Source organism: Pelobates fuscus, chromosome 5 (assembly GCF_036172605.1).
Source record: "Pelobates fuscus isolate aPelFus1 chromosome 5, aPelFus1.pri, whole genome shotgun sequence".
Classification (NCBI taxonomy): Eukaryota; Metazoa; Chordata; class Amphibia; order Anura; family Pelobatidae; genus Pelobates; species Pelobates fuscus.
Genome location: NC_086321.1, coordinates 64,261,526 through 64,283,186, shown reverse-complemented (window position 1 = coordinate 64,283,186; position 21,661 = coordinate 64,261,526). Strand labels below are relative to the sequence as shown.

The window sequence follows — 21,661 nt, the reverse complement described above, 5'->3', positions numbered from 1 at the left end:
TAGTGTGTGTTTTTCCCCCTACCCCTTTTTATTTTTAAAGTGGTCGACGACCACTGAAGCACCAAAACCGCTTTATTTTGATTAAATGGTTTAGGTGTATAGATAATGCCCCTGCAGTTTCATTGATAAATACTCTGCCACCTAGGTGTTATATCAACTTTGTTAATGCACCCCGAGCCACATCCCATACCACACCACTGTGCCCATCTGCTGTGATCTACACAGTCTCCTTATACACTTCCTGAAAGAGATTGAAGAGGACCTCAATAATGTCTGTCTGAGTTTTGCAGTCAAAACGGCCCAGCATGTAGCCGAATGGTTTTGCCCTAGATTTGTCTCCCTAATTAGTGGTTCATAACTCTGGGTCAGAATCCAAAATTTGGTCCCCAGAGGCAAATTAAATTCATCGGGCCATTGGTAACTAATTGCCCTCGATAAATAGTTTACTGTAACAGGAGTGTATTCTTCTGAGCACTGGAGACCCACTTTTGTTTTGTCAAATATTTATATTGCAAATTAGGGTAGCCACTGGGTTAATTTTAGAACTGCTGCCAAAGTATGACACGCACATCATTTTGGGTCTCTATTGAAATAGAATAACAAGTGCTGTTCTAGATAATCTATAGAAAGCTACAAACATACCTGCCACTGAATATCTATTTATAAAACAGGCTTGTGTTTTAATAACCATTAAATTGATGTAATTTTTTTTTATATATATTTGGTTTTGCATGATGCTCTGTTTGATTTCTACTTTAACCATGGGTACATCAAACAGATGTCATGCAGGCCAATAAAAACGTAGCATGTTTGGAAAAATACAAAATTCGGCAACGGATGATGTCTTTGCAACTGGCCAAGCCAAATGTCAAAAAAAGCTTTATTTTATTTCTTGTTATAAATTGCTTCTATTTTATTTTATTAATCCGTTTTCACTGATCTCTAAATATTTTTGTTTCCAGGGGAATGAAATCAAAACCTACAAATATAACCCCATCACGTTCTTACCTCTTAATTTGTTTGAACAATTCAAGAGAGCTGCCAATGCATATTTCTTGACCTTACTCATACTTCAGGTAATATACCAAACGTAAATTATTTGGCAAGTAATCGTTTTTAGTGATTTTGTTCCCCCCTCCCCCCTTAATTCTGATAGGCAGGATGGGATATTCCATGGGGTTGAGGTGACTATAAAGCAGTTTTTCATGTGAATATCCGATATAAGAGCATTTTAAAGGAGTCAATCTACTATCGTCATCTACTACTTGGAGAGATGCAGCTTGGACCACATTTGATAAAGCTTTGTAGGATATAATTTGATTTTGACATTTGTAAAACGTACATTTTGCCATGGTGTTAATTAGGAAGAAAAGTGTGGTAGCTTGATAGAAATTTTTTTTTATCTATTCTAATCTACATAGAACAGAGCGATCAGCATCCAGGGTTATTCTTAGTTTAACGTAATTATGTTATGTCAAATAGAATAAAAGCACACAAAAAACAACCAAAATGATTCCAGAAACTTATTTTTTATTTAAAAATTATAATTTTACAAACAATTGAATGGCTTTTGATTGCAGCCATATGTTGCAGCAGGAATAAATCCCAATACAAATAGTCTAACAAGAGACAAAATAATCCAGGGCTCTGACACAGTCCGTGATTACACCTGTGCTTTCATTAACAGGCAAAACCGCAAACAACGTTAAAAAAGGCAAAATGTTATATATATATATATATATATATATATATATATATATATATATATATATATATATATATATATATATATATATATATATATATATTTTATTTTTATTTTTAATATTTTTTTTGCTGCATATTGAATGTAAAAAGAATATATTCACAAACACAAGAACGCATTGTAAAATAAAATTAAAAGTACAACTTGGTGTAATAGTAAATTGAATAACAGTTTTTCTATTAAAGTATTTCTGTCGGAAGAGTTTGTCAAAAAAAAACATTAGTGATGTCATACAAACCAGATATGTCTCTCTCTTCAAGGGCAACATTTCCAAGTCCATTTATTTCTAAAATATATTGTGTTTTAACACACATAGTGTAATAGTTTGCTTTTAAAAGTAGATGTAAAGATGCAAAAATCTTATAAAATGAAAAATAAGAAAGAAAACAAAAGATGAGTGGTTCAACCCTCCAATTTTTGGAATGGTTTTATGTGGGGTACCCAATAATTCTTATACAGTGCATATAGTGTGGTAGTTTGCATATTTAAAAATAAATAAATAAAATGGCAGAATAATTAAGGTGTATACAAACCCTGCATCACATGTCCAGCCATACGCATAGTAAAACATTAATACTTGGGGGTATATAAATTGTGTGATATGTTTCTTTATGACTGACATTTAGCGAATGTACTATGTAGAGTTAAAATTTTCTCTGCACCTCAGTTACCTAAAGGGTAACAGGACAAGATATTCATGGCCTAATAGTTCAAAACAAATACATTTTATTGGGTTATATGTACTGCGTAAATTTGAAACCATCTTCTTATTTCAGCAAGCATAAGTTACATTAGCTATACAGTTTAAAACTTATTATTATTTTCAGACCGCATACAGAGCTTGTATTTAGAGGACAAGTTCATAAACGAAAGTCCATATACCATAGAACTTCCTTTAAAAACATTACGTTTCCTTAACTAATCCAAAGTTGCACGATTTGTAGATTTAAAATTTTTACCTTACAAACATAACTTCTATTTCAGACAATCCCTGCTATTTCAACAGTCTCTTGGTCGACCACTTTGATACCACTTCTGCTTGTGTTGGGCATCACGGCAATCAAAGATCTTGTGGATGACATTGTAAGAAAACTATTATTCTCATATGGAATATGTGCTGTGACCTTGGTTTGGATGGACAATCCGTCCATCCACTGTGCACAAGGAGAGTTTCTGAATAAAAATGTGGGAAAAGCAGTATATTGGCATTACATACATAGCTGCATCTTTTGCGTATAGTAATCTGTTGATTAGAAGATCTGTTATTTTGGTATAATCAATAGAATGCATATTGTTCTCAGAGATGCTTAATAAGGCTATACCAGTACCATATATGAAAACTGGCACAAGAAATCTCAAATGAAGAAGAAACTGTGTGCATTAGGCTCATATATGGCAGTAATATATATGATTGTCCTAACCTCAACATCTGAGGAAAGGGATTTAGGGGTAATTATTTCAGATGACTTAAAGGTAGGCAGGCAATGTAATAGAGCAGCAGGAAATGCTAGCAGAATGCTTGGTTGTATAGGGAGAGGTATTAGCAGTAGAAAGAGGGAAGTGCTCCTGCCATTGTATAGAACACTGGTGAGACCTCACTTGGAGTATTGTACGCAGTACTGGAGACCGTATCTTCAGAAGGATATTGATACTTTAGAGAGAGTTCAAAGAAGGGCTACTAAACTGGTTTATGGATTGCAGAATAAAATTTACCAGGAAAGGTTAAAGGATCTTAACATGTATAGCTTGGAGGAATGACGAGACAGGGGGGATATGATAGAAGCATTAAAATACATAAAGGGAATCAACACAGTAAAGGAGGAGACTTATTTAAAAGAAGTGAAACTACCACATTCTATATTTCTATGATCGCTGACCAGCACCAGAATGTGTTAGATGCACGCAATGACAGACTCCATTGGCCTGAAATACTTGACTGGTGGGTGACTTGACCTACACAACATGGGGCTCATGGACAATTGGGGGATTAAAGATGTATAAAGGGAATTGGCAGGATGCTGGCTCTAACATTTCTTGAGGGAGAGAGCCTTGTTCAACAATATAATAATAATTTTTATATTCCGATTTTGATATAATGTCTTCTACTTCTTGGGGTGATATAGGGCAATTGAAAGTGTGTCTGTGAATTTCCGATATTATTGGAGTTGGGGTATTAGCCAGGTATGTGTCTATAATTCTGTATTGTAAAACTGCCTTTTTTAATATTCATTTTTTTTTGCTTCTTTTTTTAGGCTCGACATAGATCGGATAATGAGATAAACAATCGACCTTCTGAAGTTATGAAAGATGGAAGGTAGATTAATCTTGTATTTAATTTAAAAAAAAATCTGTATAGAAAAATAGCTTTTTGGTTATTAACTTTTTTATTGACAAAATTTTTGATTTATTTTATATCTGCCATGAAAGTGGTACTGTGCTAAAACACAATATATGCGCTACTTTTAGGTTTAAGAAAACAAAGTGGAAAAATATTCGTGTGGGCAACATCATCCGAATTAATAAAAATGAATTTATTCCTGTAAGTACTATTTTCATTCTGCAATGTGTATATTTGAAATGACTGCAAAACACAACTAAAATTATCTGTAGACAAGTTTGTTTCCATAAATGCGTACTTTTGGAATGCATAGAATTCTTATGATTAACTTTTAATTTTTTTTAAATTTACATTGAATATAAAATAATTATATTGATTTACAATAAAACTGAAGCAGCACAAACTGACCGTTCTATTCACAAGATATTAAAAACTAGCAAAATATTGGGATTGTATTGTTCGGGAGATATGCAGTTATTATTAATAGGCTATTGGTCAGCCTTTGGTGGTGTGCTGGCTCCACCAGTTTCTACCGGTTCTGCTATTTGACTTTAAATCTAAAATTCACTTTAAATTCTCACTTCAGTGTATAATGAACCCATAAAAGTTGGTTGAAACAGATGGTAAGTGTCTGAAGATATTGTGCCGACGAGTCTGATTATGGAGTCATTCAATCAAGTTATGCTTTGGTGGTGTGCTGGCTCCACCAGTTTCTACCGGTTCTGCTATTTGACTTTAAATCTAAAATTCACTTTAAATTCTCACTTCAGTGTATAATGAACCCATAAAAGTTGGTTGAAACAGATGGTAAGTGTCTGAAGATATTGTGCCGACGAGTCTGATTATGGAGTCATTCAATCAAGTTATGCTTTGGGTTTTTTACTATTGATTGAGTAACTAAGTTTTTTATGGGTCCAATTAAATACCACAGCCATTTTATAAGCGTTCTAAAAGGTACACTGTTTGTAAATTACTTGTGGACCTGTGCAGCAAGTTTTACATTAAATGTCCTAAATGAAATTCCCCCTAAGGCCTACCTATGGGATGTGGGCTGTATTGATTAAAAAAAGAAATAAATAACAAAAAATCATCATCATGAATGACTCTGGTGGCTTATTCACTTGTGGTGGAAATCACACTTACCGTAGATTAAAACTGTTGTATGGCCCTGATCATTATACAACTATACTTTGGTTTTCTTATTTTAAGCTGGAAGAATGCTGCATTAATCTCTGGGAGATTTTATGCATATATTAAAAATAATTGGAACACAGTATCAGTCAATTGGACTCTCTGGAATAAAATCCTCAAGAAGGATCGGGTTTCATTTTATATACCTACACATAGATTGAGCTCCATAGTGAATAGTTAATGTGCTAAATTGTTGGAGATAATGTTAGAGTACAATGGTAACTGTCTACATCAAAATGGGAAAATGTTACAAAGGGAGATGGCACAGAAAGACATAATACCAGCTAGTGCCAATCTAGGTCAGTTTCTGTTGCTTAAACTCCCTCACTGTGTTAACCTCTACCACTTCAGCTGGAAGGCTATTCCATGCATCCACTACCCTCTCAGTAAAGTAATACTTCCTGATATTATTTTTAAACCTTTACCCCTCTAATTTAAGACTGTCCTCTTGTTGTGGTAGTTTTTCTTCTTTTAAATATGGTCTCCTCCTTTACTGTGTTGATTCCCTTTATGTATTTAAATGTTTCTATCATATCCCCCCTGTCTCGTCTTTCCACCAAGCTATACATGTTAAGATCCTTTAACCTTTCCTGGTAAGTTTTTTATCCTGCAATCCATGAACCAGTTTAGTAGCCCTTCTCTGAACTCTCTAAAGTATCAATATCCTTCTGGAGATACGGTCTCCAGTACTGCGTACAATACTCCAATTGAGGTCTCACAAGTGCTCTGTACCGTGGCATGAGCACTTCCCTCTTTCTACTGCTAATACCTCTCCCTATACAACCAAGCATTCTGCTAGCATTTCCTGCTGCTCTATTACATTGTCTGCCTACATGTAAGTCATCAGAAATAATCACCCCTAAATCCCTTTCCTCAGATGTTGAGGTTAGGACTCTATCAAATATTCTATACTCTGCCCTTGGGGTTTTATGTCCAAGATACATTATCTTGCACTTATCCACATTAAATGTCAGTTGCCACAACTCTGACCATTTTTCTAGTTTACCTAAATCATTAGCCATTTGGCTTATCCCTCCTGGAACATCAACCCTGTTACATATCTTAGTATCATCAGCAAAATGACATACCTTACCATCAAGACCTTCTGCAATACCACTAATAAAAATATTAAAGAGAATGGGTCCAAGTACAGATCCCTGAGGTACTCCACTGATACCTAAACCTTGCTTTGAATATACTCCATTGACTAAAACCCTATGTTGTCTGTCACTTAGTCACTGCTTAACCCATGCAGTCTTTGAGTTTATTGATAAGCCTTCTATGTGCAACATTGTCAAAAACACATGGAACCAATTTTAAAAAGCTCTAGTATATCTTCTGTGAGGTTTGATTTTTGTTTTTGTTTGTGTTACTATAGGCAGATGTTCTGTTGCTTTCCAGCTCTGACCCAAACAGTCTGTGCTATGTGGAAACGGCTGAACTGGATGGGTAAGTCTACTCTGTATCTCTGCTGAAAAATTGATAACCTTTAAAATCTGAGATCTGTGAAAAGCGGTTTGATTAAATTCCCCCTTCCTCCTCCCGACACCCCTGGTCAAAACTTTCATCCCTCCCTTAACGTCTAAACATTCTTAATCAGGAGCAGACTGAAACAATATTGTAATGCTGAGTTCCCTACACAATGTGTGTCTGCAGTGGGAAAATACACAAGGATCACCTGACTTATGGAAATCTATTTCCCAGTGGCAAACCTTTGTTTTTTACAGAATAGCGTGAGCTGCTCGACTATTACAAACAATACGATTACAAACCAGTACAAATATGATTTTATTTTTAGAGCATGCAAACCTCGTCAGCGCTAATGTCAACAGAGAAACGCAACAAGTTTAGTTACCATTTTTGCCAGCAATACATTCATTTTGTTACACTAGGACAACATAATTTCTTCACTTACGGCAATCTAAAATCCTGTATTGGAGCTGTAAATATTTAATCATAAAGACATTATCTTTTATCACTAAGATTAGATTATAGATAATTCTACCGAATTACTTTGAATCCTGTTGCAAATGTTATGGCCTGTTCAACCTGAATTATTATTTTTTTTTTATATATAATTCTTTATTTTTGTTGTGCAGGGTATTACAGGTAAGATTACAATGCCACAATAGCTATTGCAAGGCAAACAGATAACTGTAGCAGTACTTACCCTCTCCAGGGGCCGGCCAGGGTCATCTCTTCTCGCCGCGCGCGGCTCATCCGACTACGAGATCAGGAAGGCGGGCAGTGACCGCGAGAAGCGGTCACGTGTCCCGCCTGACACTAAGAGCTCGCCGCGTGTCTCGGGCGCGCTCTTAAAGGGACAGTGGGAGACAAAATTAGAATCCGTCTCCCATTGGCCCCTGTCATGCCACCTTCCCCATACACTCACGTTTTGGGGGCGTGGATATGACAGGGGCCAATCGAAGTGAACACTAGGGTATTTATACTCACCTGTTTCCTTTGTACCTTGCCCTATCGTGGTTTCTGTTCAGTTCCCTTTAGTGCTTGTATCGTTCAGTTGTTTTTTTTGGTGCTTTACCTTGGCTTTGTTCCTGACTCCGTTCTCTCTTTATCCTTGCTTGTTTATCCGCCGGTTTGCTCTCCTGTGTACCAGTCCCTGGCTTGTTCTACTTTACGCTGTCTCTCCGTTCCCTTGACCTCGGCTTGTTCTGGACTCTGTCTTTTCTTGTACTCGTCTAAGTCCGGCCATTCTAAGGTCCGGTAAGACGAATCCTGTTTCCTTGTCTCTTGACTATCTGGACTATTCCTGCGTGTTGGGGTATATTACCGTGACAATAACTTAGCAGAACAGTTATGTGGCAGAGCCGTGCACAATTTGTATAGTAAGATGTAGTGAGGTTAAGGATTCATATCCAAATACTAAAATAAACTGTCACTTTTGTCTAGGCTAAGGCTTCTAGATATGTGTGGTACACAAAGCAGCTCCTTTCACTATAACCTAGGCAAGGTAATTGTTGGGGGTATCTCTTTAAACAAAATTTAATTAATGCGGAAAAGTGCAAATGACCGGTCACATGCTTTAATTCCACATTTCTAGTAAAGTATGATGAGCGTAAAATACAGTGAGTGGGCAAATAAAATGTTTTCATTATTTTGATTGTGTGTCAGGGCCAGGACACAGTGCTGCCCCCCAACAAACAACCAACATTCCACCTGATAAAGATTTCATATACCCTCCTAGTTTTTTGGGGGGATTCCTCTAATTCCCAAAAATCTTGAATTAATAACTATGCTCGTGCGCAAAAAAAAAAGAAAAAAACAAACATCATTCATTCAGGACATGCAAGGTACACCAGTATAGGCCTAATTTCCCCCAAACCCTGTTCCCATAAAATGTAACTCTGCTGCACTTATACTTTGCTGGGATTTGCCATCCCATAATTTTATTGTGCAGTTGGGAAACTAACAGAGACATGCCATATGTGTACATGCCCTCTCTGCATTTCTCCAGCAGTGCCACATGTGCATTACACGACGTGTAGCGCGTTGTGCATGCAGAACTGCAAGGGTTCTCCTTTACATAAATTAAAACCAAGACCACTATGAAGGATTTAGCACAAACTATAGCTAATGTTCAGTTTAGCTAGATTGTGTTAAAATTGAGGACATGACCGTTCCTCTTTAGTGTTATTCCATCCCATTCCCTTCACCCTAAAGCCCCTCGTACTAACTTTACTGTATAGATGTCAACATGTTGTTTTTTTTTATTTATTTTGCATTGGCTCGATTTCCCCCTAGAAATAAGAATGCTGCTTCATTAAAACAGAGCCATGCTTATCAAGGATATTTAAAAAGCTATCTGTGTTTAAATGTATATGTAATGAAACATTTTTCCTCTACAAATCTGTTTCAGAGAAACGAACTTAAAGTTTAAAATGTCGCTTGAAGTAACAGATCAGCTCCTTCAAGAGGAAAGTGCATTGGCAGAATTTGATGGTAATTATTATGGAAACTTTTTTTTTTATTTTTATTTATTTTTTTAAATTTTATTTATTTAAAGGAACACTATGGTTTTCATAATAACTCCATCTAAATGAAATTGTTATGGTGCCAGAAAGCCTAAGCCTTCTGGCACCATAACAACTTCATTTTGATGGAGTTACCTTCAGGGGATAAAATGTGTGTGAAGACTGCCTCCAGCACCAAATCTCCGGACCCCCCAGCAGCATCTGGCTTCTGAAACAGAGTTTGGGACACCACTGATTGCATACAACGGTCAGCTGACCCTTTAATCCAACTTAACTTCGGTAAACTCTCATTTCAGATTTCAACAAATATACCGGAGAATAATCTGTATGCAATTGCATTTCTTCTAAAAGATAAAAAAAAAAAAAAAAAAAATAATGATACAAAAATTATAAGAATAATTCTCACCATGAGCAGGTTACGGAGAAATTATGAAAAAAAAAAAAATGCTTTATGTGTTTTGGGCCCTTAACCATAAGCCTGTGTGACTATGAAAAGGAAAATTTACTAATAAATGAAATATACTTGTGAAATTCGTCACAAAAAATGTGTATTGTTCAAGATGGGTAATACATGTCTCTTTGTCACTTGGCAATGCCTGTGGATGCAGGATCCATTTAAATTTACAAGGAGCTACAGTCCATGTGTACATTTGATGGCCCTACAATAATTAAAGCCCCTCCTAAAACCTGCCTTATACAATATCGTAAGTCCAATCTGAAACCCTAATATGTTCTAAATAACGTTACTCCTTCTGCCTTAACCCCAAGCCGCACTAACCCTTCAACCGTCTGCAAGAAAACCCTGTGCTCTACAATTAAATTGCAATATGGTATTATGGTGGGCTAGTAGTTTCTTTTTTCATAGGTAAAATGATTGAAACCATAATATTTTGTATTTATTTGCAGTTGTCTGTCTCTCATGCCTATACATTTAATCAGACCTAGTAATGGTGGAGTAATTAACATGTAAATGTTTTTTCCTCTCAGGCTTAGTTGTGAGTGAAGAACCAAATAATCGTTTGGATAAGTTTCTTGGGACGTTATACTGGAGAGGAATGAGTTATGGCCTGGACGCTGATAAGATCTTGCTGCGTGGTTGTACAATCAGAAACACACATTATTGCCACGGACTTGTCATTTTTGCAGGTAAAAATTTTTTTTAAAGGGTTGACTAAAGTGAGAAACCTTTAAAATATGCATTTGAAATGTGTATATATCAAATATATTGATGTGGTCTCTTTGTCGTTTATAACAAACAAAGAGGTTTTTTTGATGGTCATTGTGTATCACAATTTCTTTATAGGCCGCGTCATTAATTATTCTAAATTTAAATATCTTGCTCTTTTAGCCCAGTAATCTTTTGCATTGCTTTCTTGTTGAGTGATAATTTGACACTGGTAACCGTATAAGAATTGGACACTCTAATAGAGCTCTGGTATAGGAAGAAATGAGGATAAAGAGTGTCAGCATTACTTAATAAAGTGAGATATTTAAAATTCATTTTGAATTCACTTTGAATTCCCGAGTATCTGAAATGAAAGCATAGCTGACGTAGATAGTTTTTCCAGTTTGGGTATTTTGACGTTAAATTTGAAATTCCCTTTGAATTCTCCCTGTATTGAATAACCATGTGTGTGTGTGTGTGTGTGTGTGCACCCTTGAGTGAAATAACAGTCTGTGTGATTAGAAATATAAAATCCACAGCCACGTTTCCAACAAATAAAAAAAAATATTAAATCCCTGATGCTTCCAGAAAACGAACAAGATATCTTGCCAAGGGGCCATAAATAATGCAATAATATGACCCTAATCTTCAAATGAAACATTATTTTATGGAAATTGTGCTTAAATGTAATTCATATATTTTGGGTGCTTTTGCTGTGCTCTGCTGATTGATGCTATCCATGCCAAAGATGGGTTAACTGGTGTATGGGGAATTATCCAAGGTGAGAATGGTTTGTGATATATGTGGATGCTTTAACCCCTTAAGGACCAAACTTCTCGAATAAAAGGGAATCGTGACATGTCACACATGTCATGTGTCCTTAAGGGGTTAAACTCTGCAGGCAAGAGTGACATATCCACAGTCCGAATATACCCTGACTGGTTACATAGAATACTGTTCCAAAAATTAACAAATGTCTTTAGTGGCTCACAAATATCTACAGTAATTACAAAGTATGAAAAATCTAAAGTGTTGCATATACAAAAATAAATGTCATGAAATAGAGGAAAATATTACTTTCCTATTTTATAAGTGTTATCATATTTTTATGAATTTTGTATAATGCCAGCGTGTTCCGCACTTAGAGGAATATAATAGCAAACTGACAAACCATGATAAATGTTAATGAGGGTTATGCTTAAAATGTAGATATTTACATTTATGTTTTAATCGCTATAATTTTCACATAGCCTATTTTTTCCTTTTTTTTAATGAATTTATTTATTTTGTATGGTTTAGGTGCTGACACTAAAATTATGAGGAATAGTGGAAAAACCAGATTGAAGCGGACAAAAATTGACTATCTGATGAACTACATGGTGTATACGGTAAATACAAAACTCTAAAATGGGGTGAAATAAAATGTCTAGTTGTAATATTCATTGGTGAAATATGCATGGGTGAAAAATATATTTTTTTACATAAATTTTTTCCCCCCATTTCGGTTCATCTGAAATGTATTCAAGTGACAATTTGTTACTTATCCAAATACTTATCCAAATTAAGAAAATTTGCTTTGTGTAGTGGCTTTGTGCTCTGCTTGTACTTTGCAACTTTTAGGTATTTTTTTTTTTTTTTTACTTTATCCATTTGTTCATTGCTTATGTCAATATATGATTTTGTACCCTTCAAGAATATAAGTATCTATGTGGCCTGTATGAGCGAACCTACTGAGATGCTTAATTCTTAGGGAAACCCAGTATGAAATTGTAAATTAGTCGGTATAATTGTCCTATAATGTTCTAAAAGAGTTTCAGCTCCCTTCAAAACATGTTTTTTTGTTTTTTTTTTACCTCCAGATATTTGTACTTCTGATCCTTGCTGCTGCTGGTCTTGCCATAGGACAGACATTTTGGGAAGCACAGTATGGTGCAACAAATGTGTCTTGGTACCTCGATGATGGTAACAGTTATTCACCCAGCTATCGAGGCTTTTTAGGATTTTGGGGATATATCATTGTTCTTAACACTATGGTACCGATTTCCCTTTATGTGAGGTATGATTCATTGAAAGCATTTCAAGCCAACATATGCTCTTTAACAAAAAGTATATCTTAATATTGCGCTGGCAAACTTATAACATAACGTTCCAACAGTGATGGTGGGCTGGGAGGGTTTCAGATACAGCGATGTGGGCTAAACACATCTCTATTGGCTGTTATATTGACTGCCACTAGAGGGTGCTTCATGTTCAATGTCCTGAAGCATTGCATGAGGTCATCAAAAGTTCAATTAATGTTTTCTATGAGAACAACATTTGATTGGAGGAGTGTGGTGCTTGTGCACAGGTGTTTCACCTCCACAATACTTTTCTATGAGAAGCATTTTATTGGACGAGAAGTCGAAGAGACGTTAATGGGCATGAAGACAAAACAGAAGGTGGATTGTGTGGCTTCAAAGTACTGAGTCTCATTGATCATATACCATTATGTAATGCTGTTGGGACATTAATCTGAAGCTCCTATTTTACTTCTAAAAAGTCCTGCGAGTGCATCCTTGATTTTTTTTTTATATATCCGGATATTTGGGCATGTGTGTGTTTTTTTCATGGGAAAACAAAAGTACTCCCTCTTTGAATTATATGGTTTCCCATATTACGACATAACAAATATCTGTTCCTTAGCAGGTGTTAAATACAACATTACCCCATGTCATGATCTAAGATTTTTTGTTAAACTGCAGGTTTACTGCAATGTGCATTATAGTAGCCAGGAGCCATTTGTGTACTGATTTTGAGTTATGTGGCAATCGAGAAGAGGATCATTTCATGTGAGAGAAAAACTGGTTCCCATGACTTGCAAAACAATTATTTGAATAATTGTGGGTGTGCCTACGAGCTTTCTGAAATGTTGTCCAACAATCTATGATTGTATAAATACTGGTGCTGGCCAAACATGAACGTTGATATTCATACAACCACAATTTGACTTAACCATTTTTTGTCATTATATTTAAGTCCATCAGCTTTAAACTTTCCCATCATCTTGATTATGTTGTTAATAGAAGTAAAAGCTTAGTTAGTCATTTATGTGACTGATGGTAGACCATCAAACGTAGGTGAGATGCCACTATAGCACTAGGGCACCTCCTGTACCTCCTTTATTTATTTATTTTTTAACGTTTTAAAATAACTTTTACATTTAATCTTGAGAATTTTAACATTATTTGGTTTATTGTTTTATAGTGTGGAAATTATCAGATTGGGACAGAGCTACTTTATAAATTGGGATCTACAGATGTACTACCAGGTGAAGGATACACCCGCCAAAGCCAGGACAACCACACTGAATGAACAACTTGGACAAATCCAGTATGTCTTCTCTGACAAGACTGGAACTCTGACACAAAATATAATGACCTTCAAGAAATGTACCATTAACCAGGAGACGTACGGTAATTCAATGCCAAAAACAGCAAAGTAGAGTATTTTGCATGCATCTTTAATATAGTTCAGTGAAGATAAAGCCCTTGGGAAGATTGACACACAAGTGGTCTTTTGGGTCAGTTCTTGCTTACAAAATGGACATCACCAGCTTGAGTGAAGATTCAGTTTGGGTTTAGAGAGGATGGAATTTCATGCATAATAATGAGATTCAATAGACATCCAGTCCACTTAATCTCAATAAAGTGGTCTGGGTGCCATGCCCCCCTCATATTTTAACCCTGCTGCAGAAAACATGGCTGTTCTACAGGAACAGAAATGTTTTCATTGCAGGGTTAACCTTCCTCTAGTGGTTGTCCGTATGACAGTCACTAGAGATGCCTTTGCGAAATAGTAGAGTAAAACATAACTGATTTAATCAGATTGTCCAAAAAAACCTGATTGATGCAGAGTGGCGTTTTGCTGTGTATGCGTACTAGCCTCCACATGATTTCCTGTGGGAAAGCATTGGATTGGCTGAGTTAATCGATCTTGATGACTTCAGTCAAAGAGGTGGAGCTTCCCCTAGGTAAGCGGGGCTGTGAGGGAGAAAGAGGTAGTTAACAGTGGCAGCGGGGCCTGGTCACTTAAACGGTGACTAGGGCACTGGAGCGTTAGGAATTCACATAGTGTTCCATGAAGCCTCTGTCTGTCCCCATCTACTTTTGCATTATGAATATGGCAAGATTATTTGTAGTAGTGTTAAATTGTATAACAATACGCCTTTATGGAAAAATATAGAAATGTAAGCAAAGCCTACATGGTCACAAAAGCAATCTCAAAACCATGCTCCTTGGGGATATATACACAGATACTATACTCTGTTCTCTCTTCTATCCACTGACATTTTAAAAGAACTTTGTGTGTCTGAGGAAATCATTAGAAAACAAAGATGGAAAGTAGTCTGTGCGTTTATTAGCAACCTCTGGAATGTCATGTATTGTGCTCTACATCACTGAAATATGAAAGGCTGGATTTGCCTTTATTATGCATCTACAAATGTACCCTCTCGTGGCATCCCATCTCCTTTTGGTGCATGATGGGAGGTTATTTTTGTGACAAATGGATTGGCAGACTTTGCGTCTTTCTGTGTGTTCTTGATTGTATTGTAGCAATCAAAATGTGATGGAATGCAAGAACGAAACCCCTAAAATAGTTTTGTTCCGGGAGGAAAACTCATCGTAATAATTATTTGAAATGCACAGGATTTAAAGTTCCTCAATAAAATGATTTTAGTGAATTGTTTAAGGTGCTCTCGGCTTCACTGCCCTTAGATGATGGTGGCTACATTGGCTGTAGTTGGCAAAACAGATCACTCTTACAGTTAAAGGAAAATTTAGGGCTTGATTTTTATTTTATTTGGTGGGCATCTCTTTCAACAATTGGCAGTAATCTTGCATTTACCACGTAAAAATTAGAAATATAGGCGAAATAGAAAGTAACAAATTTGCAGCTAAAGACTGGAATGCTACATAGAAACCAGTGTTCCACAGGTGTTCTTTTCTCACTACGAGGACGCAAGTCAGTCCGTATGGTAGTGAACTGAATTCCAATTTAAAGCAAATAAGCCTGACATGGAGAGAGTCTGAAACTTGGCTCTTACTAATGTTCTCACATTTAAATGGAATAAGTAGCTGAATAATGTATTAGGATTACCCATCTTTATGGTACTAAATTTAATGACATTGGAATATGTTACCTGTGTATTTATTTTTGATTAGCTTGTCAAAGAAAGAAAGAAGTGCACATTTAAAACTTTAGAAAACACTACCTGATCATTTATTTTCTCTCTAGGTGAACAAAGGCATACTGATGGACATAAATCTGGCCACAGTGAGGTTTGTTTTAATATTTTATACTAAACTTCTAAAGACTTGGGTGTCGTCGGTCTGATTGTCAGACTTTGGTGTTTTTTTCCCCTATAATCTTCTGAAGCGTCCTATAAACGTGCTGGAGAACTCTTTACTCATGGTCTTTTTCCATTCTAATAAAATTACTTCTGATTTTTCCTGAAATACGTAGCTTTGAAACTTAGGCATAATGTCTGTGGAATTCGTTTTTCGTCCACTTTGTTTTCCCCAAATTGTAAACCTGGTTTTAATTTGGATTTTAGAGGAGAGAGCCTTTTGTATGACCCCTTGTCTTTGAAAAAAACAGTTTATGTGTAATGTAATATCATTTTTTTATTTTATTTTTTTTTATGTATTTATTTATTTTTGCTTTCTTTTTATTGTGGTTTCAGGAAGTAGATTTTAGTTGGAATCCTTTAGCAGATGCAAAGTTTACATTTAACGATCACTACTTGGTTCAGCAAATACGTTCAGGGAAGGATGCCAGTGTCCATCTGTTCTTTAAATTGCTTGCTCTGTGCCATACTGTGATGGTTGAGAAAATAGATGGTAAGTTACAAGTTCCACACATTCTTGATTGCTTTATTGTGTCTCCATTGGTTTTCTTTATGGAATGTATTAAAGTTCCATTTTTGTTTTCCTCTTTTTTTTCTTTTCTTTTTTTTTTTTTTTTTTTTTTTATTTATTTTGCAACAGGTGAACTTGTTTACCAGGCAGCCTCCCCTGATGAAGGAGCATTGGTTACTGCAGCTCGAAACTTTGGTTTTGTGTTTTTGTCCAGAACTCAGAGCACCATCACGATTAGTGAGTTGGGCAATGAGCAAACCTATGATGTTCTTGCCCTGCTCGACTTTAACAGTGATCGGAAAAGAATGTCTATAATAGGTAAGAGGGGTTGTTCATTGACCAAATAGAACTTCTCACGCACGCCTAACTAGCCATGTAATGAGACACAAATGCATAACTAGCTCCACACACATCTAATTAGCCCTCTGTACACATCCAATTATCCACATCAACAAAGGTCTAGATTTAATATTAAAGGGACACTATAGTCACCTGAAGAACTTTAGCTTAATGAAGCAGTTTTGGTGTATAGAACATGCCCCTGCAGCCTCACTGCTCAATCCTCTGCCATTTAGGAGTTAAATCCCTTTGTTTATGAACCCTAGTCACACCTCCCTGCATGTGACTTGCACAGCCTTCCATAAACACTTCCTGTAAAGAGAGCCCTATTTAGGCTTTCTTTATTGCAAGTTCTGTTATCCCCTGCTATGTTCATAGCTTGCTAGACCCTGCAAGAGCCTCCTGTATGTGATTAAAGTTCAATTACGAGATTGAGATACAATTATTTAAGGTAAATTACATCTGTTTGAAAGTGAAACCAGTTTTTTTTCATGCAGGCTCTGTCAATCATAGCCAGGGGAGGTGTGGCTAGGGCTGCATAAATAGAAACAAAGTGATTTAACTCCTAAATGACAGTGAATTGAGCAGTGAAATTGCAGGGGAATGATCTATACATTAGCTAAAGTAATTTAGGTGACTAGTGTTCCTTTAAATACGCTTTTCAAATTATTTAATATTTTTGGATAAACTTTCAAAATTAATTTTTACATAATTTTTGAATATTAAAAAAAAATCCTATATAAAAAAATAAAATAAAATCTAAATATTTCAAGAGTAAAATACTTTGCATAAAAATAAATCTTATTAGAAGTTTAGCCAAGGATATTAAATCAAGGCCATAGTTGAGTCATATAGTCTGGCAAGAATATAATTATTTTATATATAGACATAAATATTTAGATATGTATATGGATGGATATAGATAATTTTATTTTATTTTACAGTGCGAGAACCGAATGGTAAACTCAGACTTTACTGTAAGGGTGCTGACACTGTTGTATATGAACGTTTGCATTCAAACAACCCCATCAAAGAACAGACTCAGGAGGCTTTGGATGTAAGTTTTTTTACCTTGGTGATCTTTATAACACGTTTATGTAAGATACATAAATGTGTTGGTTTCGATACGAATACATTTTCCATGTACTATTCTAATGCAAGAACATGTCCAGAAATGTAAGTCTTCACTGTAGAGAGCGTTCCTTTTGGGATTTTGCTCCATGCTCTCCATCACTCAATTCTCCATTGTATTTGACAGAGTGCACAAGGATATGACATTGCATCCAGATGCACAGTCTCAGACTAAAACGTGAGAGCAGTGCCAGTTTCATATAGGGGCTATTGGAACTGAAGCTCTAGGCCCATGCATTGCAATAGGCCCAAGCTGCCTGATATATCTTATTTCTTTTGATCTGTTGCAGCCTGAAATGCTATATGGCGTACTCGTAGCGTGTGGCCAGGGAGGCACAAGTCTCTTCCATGGCCTGTATGAGAAACATGGGAAACTCCATCAATAAAAACTAAAGTGCTAAAGGGAACATTGGCACTATATGTACGAATATCCATCTGATCTGTGCCTTGCTTAACAAATAGAGGGGCCCAATGCTCTTGACCGGCATTCGTAATCTACAACATCAGGACCTGTTGGGGGTGTGGCCATGAGTGGGTCTATAGCATGGGTCTACAGGCACTCCAGATGTTGGGGACTATGTTTCCCATGATGCTTTGCCATCATTATGGCAGTATGGGGATGTAATCCACAACATCTGGAGTGCCAAAGGTTGCCTAACTCTGTTGTAGATCCATTGCACATAGGCCTGACCTATATCTATATCTCAGCTGCACAAATACCTCCTGTTTCTAATCACATGTATGAAGGATCCCCTTAGTCCAATGACCCATCGGATAGACTGTGATTCATTGTACCTATTGCATTAACAGCAAATGTCTCTGTAACGCAGTAATTTTAATCTTGTTAAATGTGTCATACATCCTATAATTTTAGGTATTACCCTCCATAATATAGTAAGTGTACTCTACAACAGCCCTAGTATTTTGGCACAGGGATCAGGTGATTATCTGTTCTAGAGTAAAACACATAGTCAATTTCCATTTCTTATAAATTCTTGTAAAATATTTATCACTTTAACTTTTTTTTTTTAATTTTTTTTGGTACAGACTTTTGCCAACGAGACTCTGAGGACCCTTTGTCTTTGCTACAAGGATATTGACAAGGTCGAATATGAGAAATGGAACAAGAAGTATATGGCAGCCAGTGTGTCTATTAATGATCGGGATGAAGCTCTAGATAAAGTATATGAAGAGATTGAAACTGATTTATTGGTAGGTGAAACTAGCATATAACTAGACCATGGGTCGTCAACCTGGTCCCTACCGCCCACTAGTGGGCGTTTTAGGATTTCAGGTGGGCGGTAGGGATTTCCAGGTTTTGACGACCTGACGACCGGGCGGACGGGCGGGTGGGTGCGAGCCGGCGGTACCCCTGCGACTGGGTACCGCCGTGACAAATTGCGGCTCCGGCCCGCGCGGCAAACCGCCGGGGCTGCATATGGAGGGGTCCATCGGGTGGCCCATGCTGTCAGGGCCACCCGATGGATGTGGATTGTGAGGGGGCCCGGTCAGCGCTGGGCGCTTTAACAGCGCGACCGGGCCCCCTGTGATGACATCGCAGAGCTGGGAGGAAGTGATTCCCCGGTCACTCCTCCCAGCTAACCCTGAGAGCCGCGCGGGAGGAAGACCAGAGAGTCAGAGTGGGAACTCTGACTCCCATCCACCTGAGCCACCACTGGACCCCAGGGAAAGTCACCCTCCTGAATCTAAAAGGTAGGAAACAGGAGGGTGACTTAAATATAATGTGTGTGTGTGTGTGTCTTTGTATGTATGTCTTGTGTGTGTGTGTGTGTGTGTGTCTGTATATATGTGTGTCTTGTGTGTGTGTGTGTGTGTCTGTATATATGTGTGTCTTGTGTGTGTGTATGTATGTGTGACTGTCTGTTGGTATGTGTGTCTTGTGTGTGTCTGTGTGTATGTGTCTTGTGTGTATGTGTGTCTGTCTGTGTTCCTGTATGTGTCGTGTGTGTCTTGTGTATGTGTATGTGTATGTATGTGTGTCTGTGTGTCTGTGTGTGTGTGTGTGTGTCTGTATTTGTGTCTGTATGTGTGTTGTGTGTGTGTATGTATGTGGTGTGTGTGTATGTATGTGTCGTGTGTGTATGTATGTGTCGTGTGTGTGTGTGTATGTATGTGTGTCGTGTGTGTCTGTATGTGTGTCGTGTGTGTCGTGTATGTATGTGTCGTGTGTGTGTGTGTGTATGTATGTGTGTCTGTATGTGTCGTGTGTGTCTGTATGTGTTGTATGTGTCATGTGTGTCTGTATGTGTCGTGTATGTATGTGTCGTGTGTGTGTGTGTATGTATGTGTCGTGTGTGTGTGTATGTATGTGTCGTGTGTGTGTATGTATGTGTCGTGTGTGTGTATCTATGTGTCTGTATTTGTGTATCTATGTGTCTGTATGTGTGTCTGTATGTGTGTTGTGTGTGTGTATGTATGTGTCGTGTGTGTGTGTATGTATGTGTCATGTGTGTGTGTATGTGTCGTGTGTGTGTGTGTATGTGTCGGGTGTGTGTATGTGTCGGGTGTGTGTATGTGTCGGGTGTGTGTATGTGTCGGGTGTGTGTGTATGTGTCGGGTGTGTGTATTTGTCGTGTGTGTGTGTATTTGTCGTGTGTGTGTATGTGTCGTGTGTGTGTGTATTTGTCGTGTGTGTGTGTGTGTATGTGTCGTGTGTGTGTATGTATGTGTGTCGTGTGTGTGTCTGTATGTGTGTCTGTATGTGTGTCTTGTACGTGTGTGTGTATGTGTGTCGTGTGTGTGTCTGTATGTGTGTCTGTATGTGTGTCTGTATGTGTGTCTGTATGTGTGTCTGTATGTGTGTCTGTATGTGTGTCTGTATGTGTGTCTGTATGTGTGTCTGTATGTGTGTCTGTATGTGTGTCTGTATGTGTGTCTGTATGTGTGTCTGTATGTGTGTCTGTATGTGTGTCTGTATGTGTGTCTGTATGTGTCTGTATGTGTGTCTGTATGTGTGTCTGTATGTGTGTCTGTATGTGTGTCTGTATGTGTGTCTGTATGTGTGTCTGTATGTGTGTCTGTATGTGTGTCTGTATGTGTGTCTGTATGTGTGTCTTGTACGTGTGTCTTGTACGTGTGTCTTGTACGTGTGTCTTGTACGTGTGTCTTGTACGTGTGTCTTGTACGTGTGTCTTGTACGTGTGTCTTGTACGTGTGTCTTGTACGTGTGTCTTGTACGTGTGTCTTGTACGTGTGTCTTGTACGTGTGTCTTGTACGTGTGTCTTGTACGTGTGTCTTGTACGTGTGTCTTGTACGTGTGTCTTGTATGTGTGTCTTGTACGTGTGTCTGTCTGTTATAGTGGACTATATAGTAAGTGGGCTACCTAGCTCAGCCTTCCTACTGGGCATTGCTACAAGGAAGGTTAAAAAATAGAAAAAAGGGGAAAAAAAGGTGGGATGGGGAATTGAGGAGGGAGAGGAGATGAGCTGACGCACAAGAAAAATCATAGAGATAATATGAGAAATCATATTATGCGCAAACAGAGAAGTCGTCTGAATATCACTGAAAGAGACCTTCGTTTGTTCCTTACGAAAATCGAACCTGATATCAAATATTTAGTCTCGCAGCATCAACCTCAAGGATCTCATTAATCACTAGTAAAGGTAATTTCAATTTACTTTATTGTTTTCTCATTAAACTTTATAAAGTTAAAAACCTTATAAACCTGCATTAAGTAGAAATAAAAAGATAAATGTACGTACATTTATTTTTTGTAAAACACCCTCCTTTCTAAAAAATATTCCGCATTTGCGCGAAAACTGGTGGGCGGTAAGGAAATTTTTTCAACCAAAAAGTTGCATTAGTGGGCGGTAGGTAAAAA

General features: G+C 37.2%; 1 protein-coding gene across 1 annotated transcript in view; it reads left to right on the top strand.

Moving 5' to 3' along the window:
- Positions 1 to 21,661, top strand: part of ATP8B1 (ATPase phospholipid transporting 8B1) — a 79,881-nt gene that overhangs the window by 40,160 nt on the left and 18,060 nt on the right. The window contains exons 5-19 of the mRNA XM_063453937.1: positions 963 to 1,076; positions 2,750 to 2,848; positions 4,018 to 4,079; positions 4,232 to 4,304; positions 6,673 to 6,743; positions 9,172 to 9,254; positions 10,274 to 10,432; positions 11,751 to 11,839; positions 12,311 to 12,507; positions 13,695 to 13,903; positions 15,726 to 15,769; positions 16,174 to 16,330; positions 16,478 to 16,666; positions 17,632 to 17,744; positions 18,866 to 19,030. Of these exons, the coding sequence (XP_063310007.1) occupies positions 963 to 1,076; positions 2,750 to 2,848; positions 4,018 to 4,079; positions 4,232 to 4,304; positions 6,673 to 6,743; positions 9,172 to 9,254; positions 10,274 to 10,432; positions 11,751 to 11,839; positions 12,311 to 12,507; positions 13,695 to 13,903; positions 15,726 to 15,769; positions 16,174 to 16,330; positions 16,478 to 16,666; positions 17,632 to 17,744; positions 18,866 to 19,030 (1,824 nt within the window). The remainder of the gene's footprint in view (positions 1 to 962; positions 1,077 to 2,749; positions 2,849 to 4,017; positions 4,080 to 4,231; positions 4,305 to 6,672; positions 6,744 to 9,171; positions 9,255 to 10,273; positions 10,433 to 11,750; positions 11,840 to 12,310; positions 12,508 to 13,694; positions 13,904 to 15,725; positions 15,770 to 16,173; positions 16,331 to 16,477; positions 16,667 to 17,631; positions 17,745 to 18,865; positions 19,031 to 21,661) is intronic.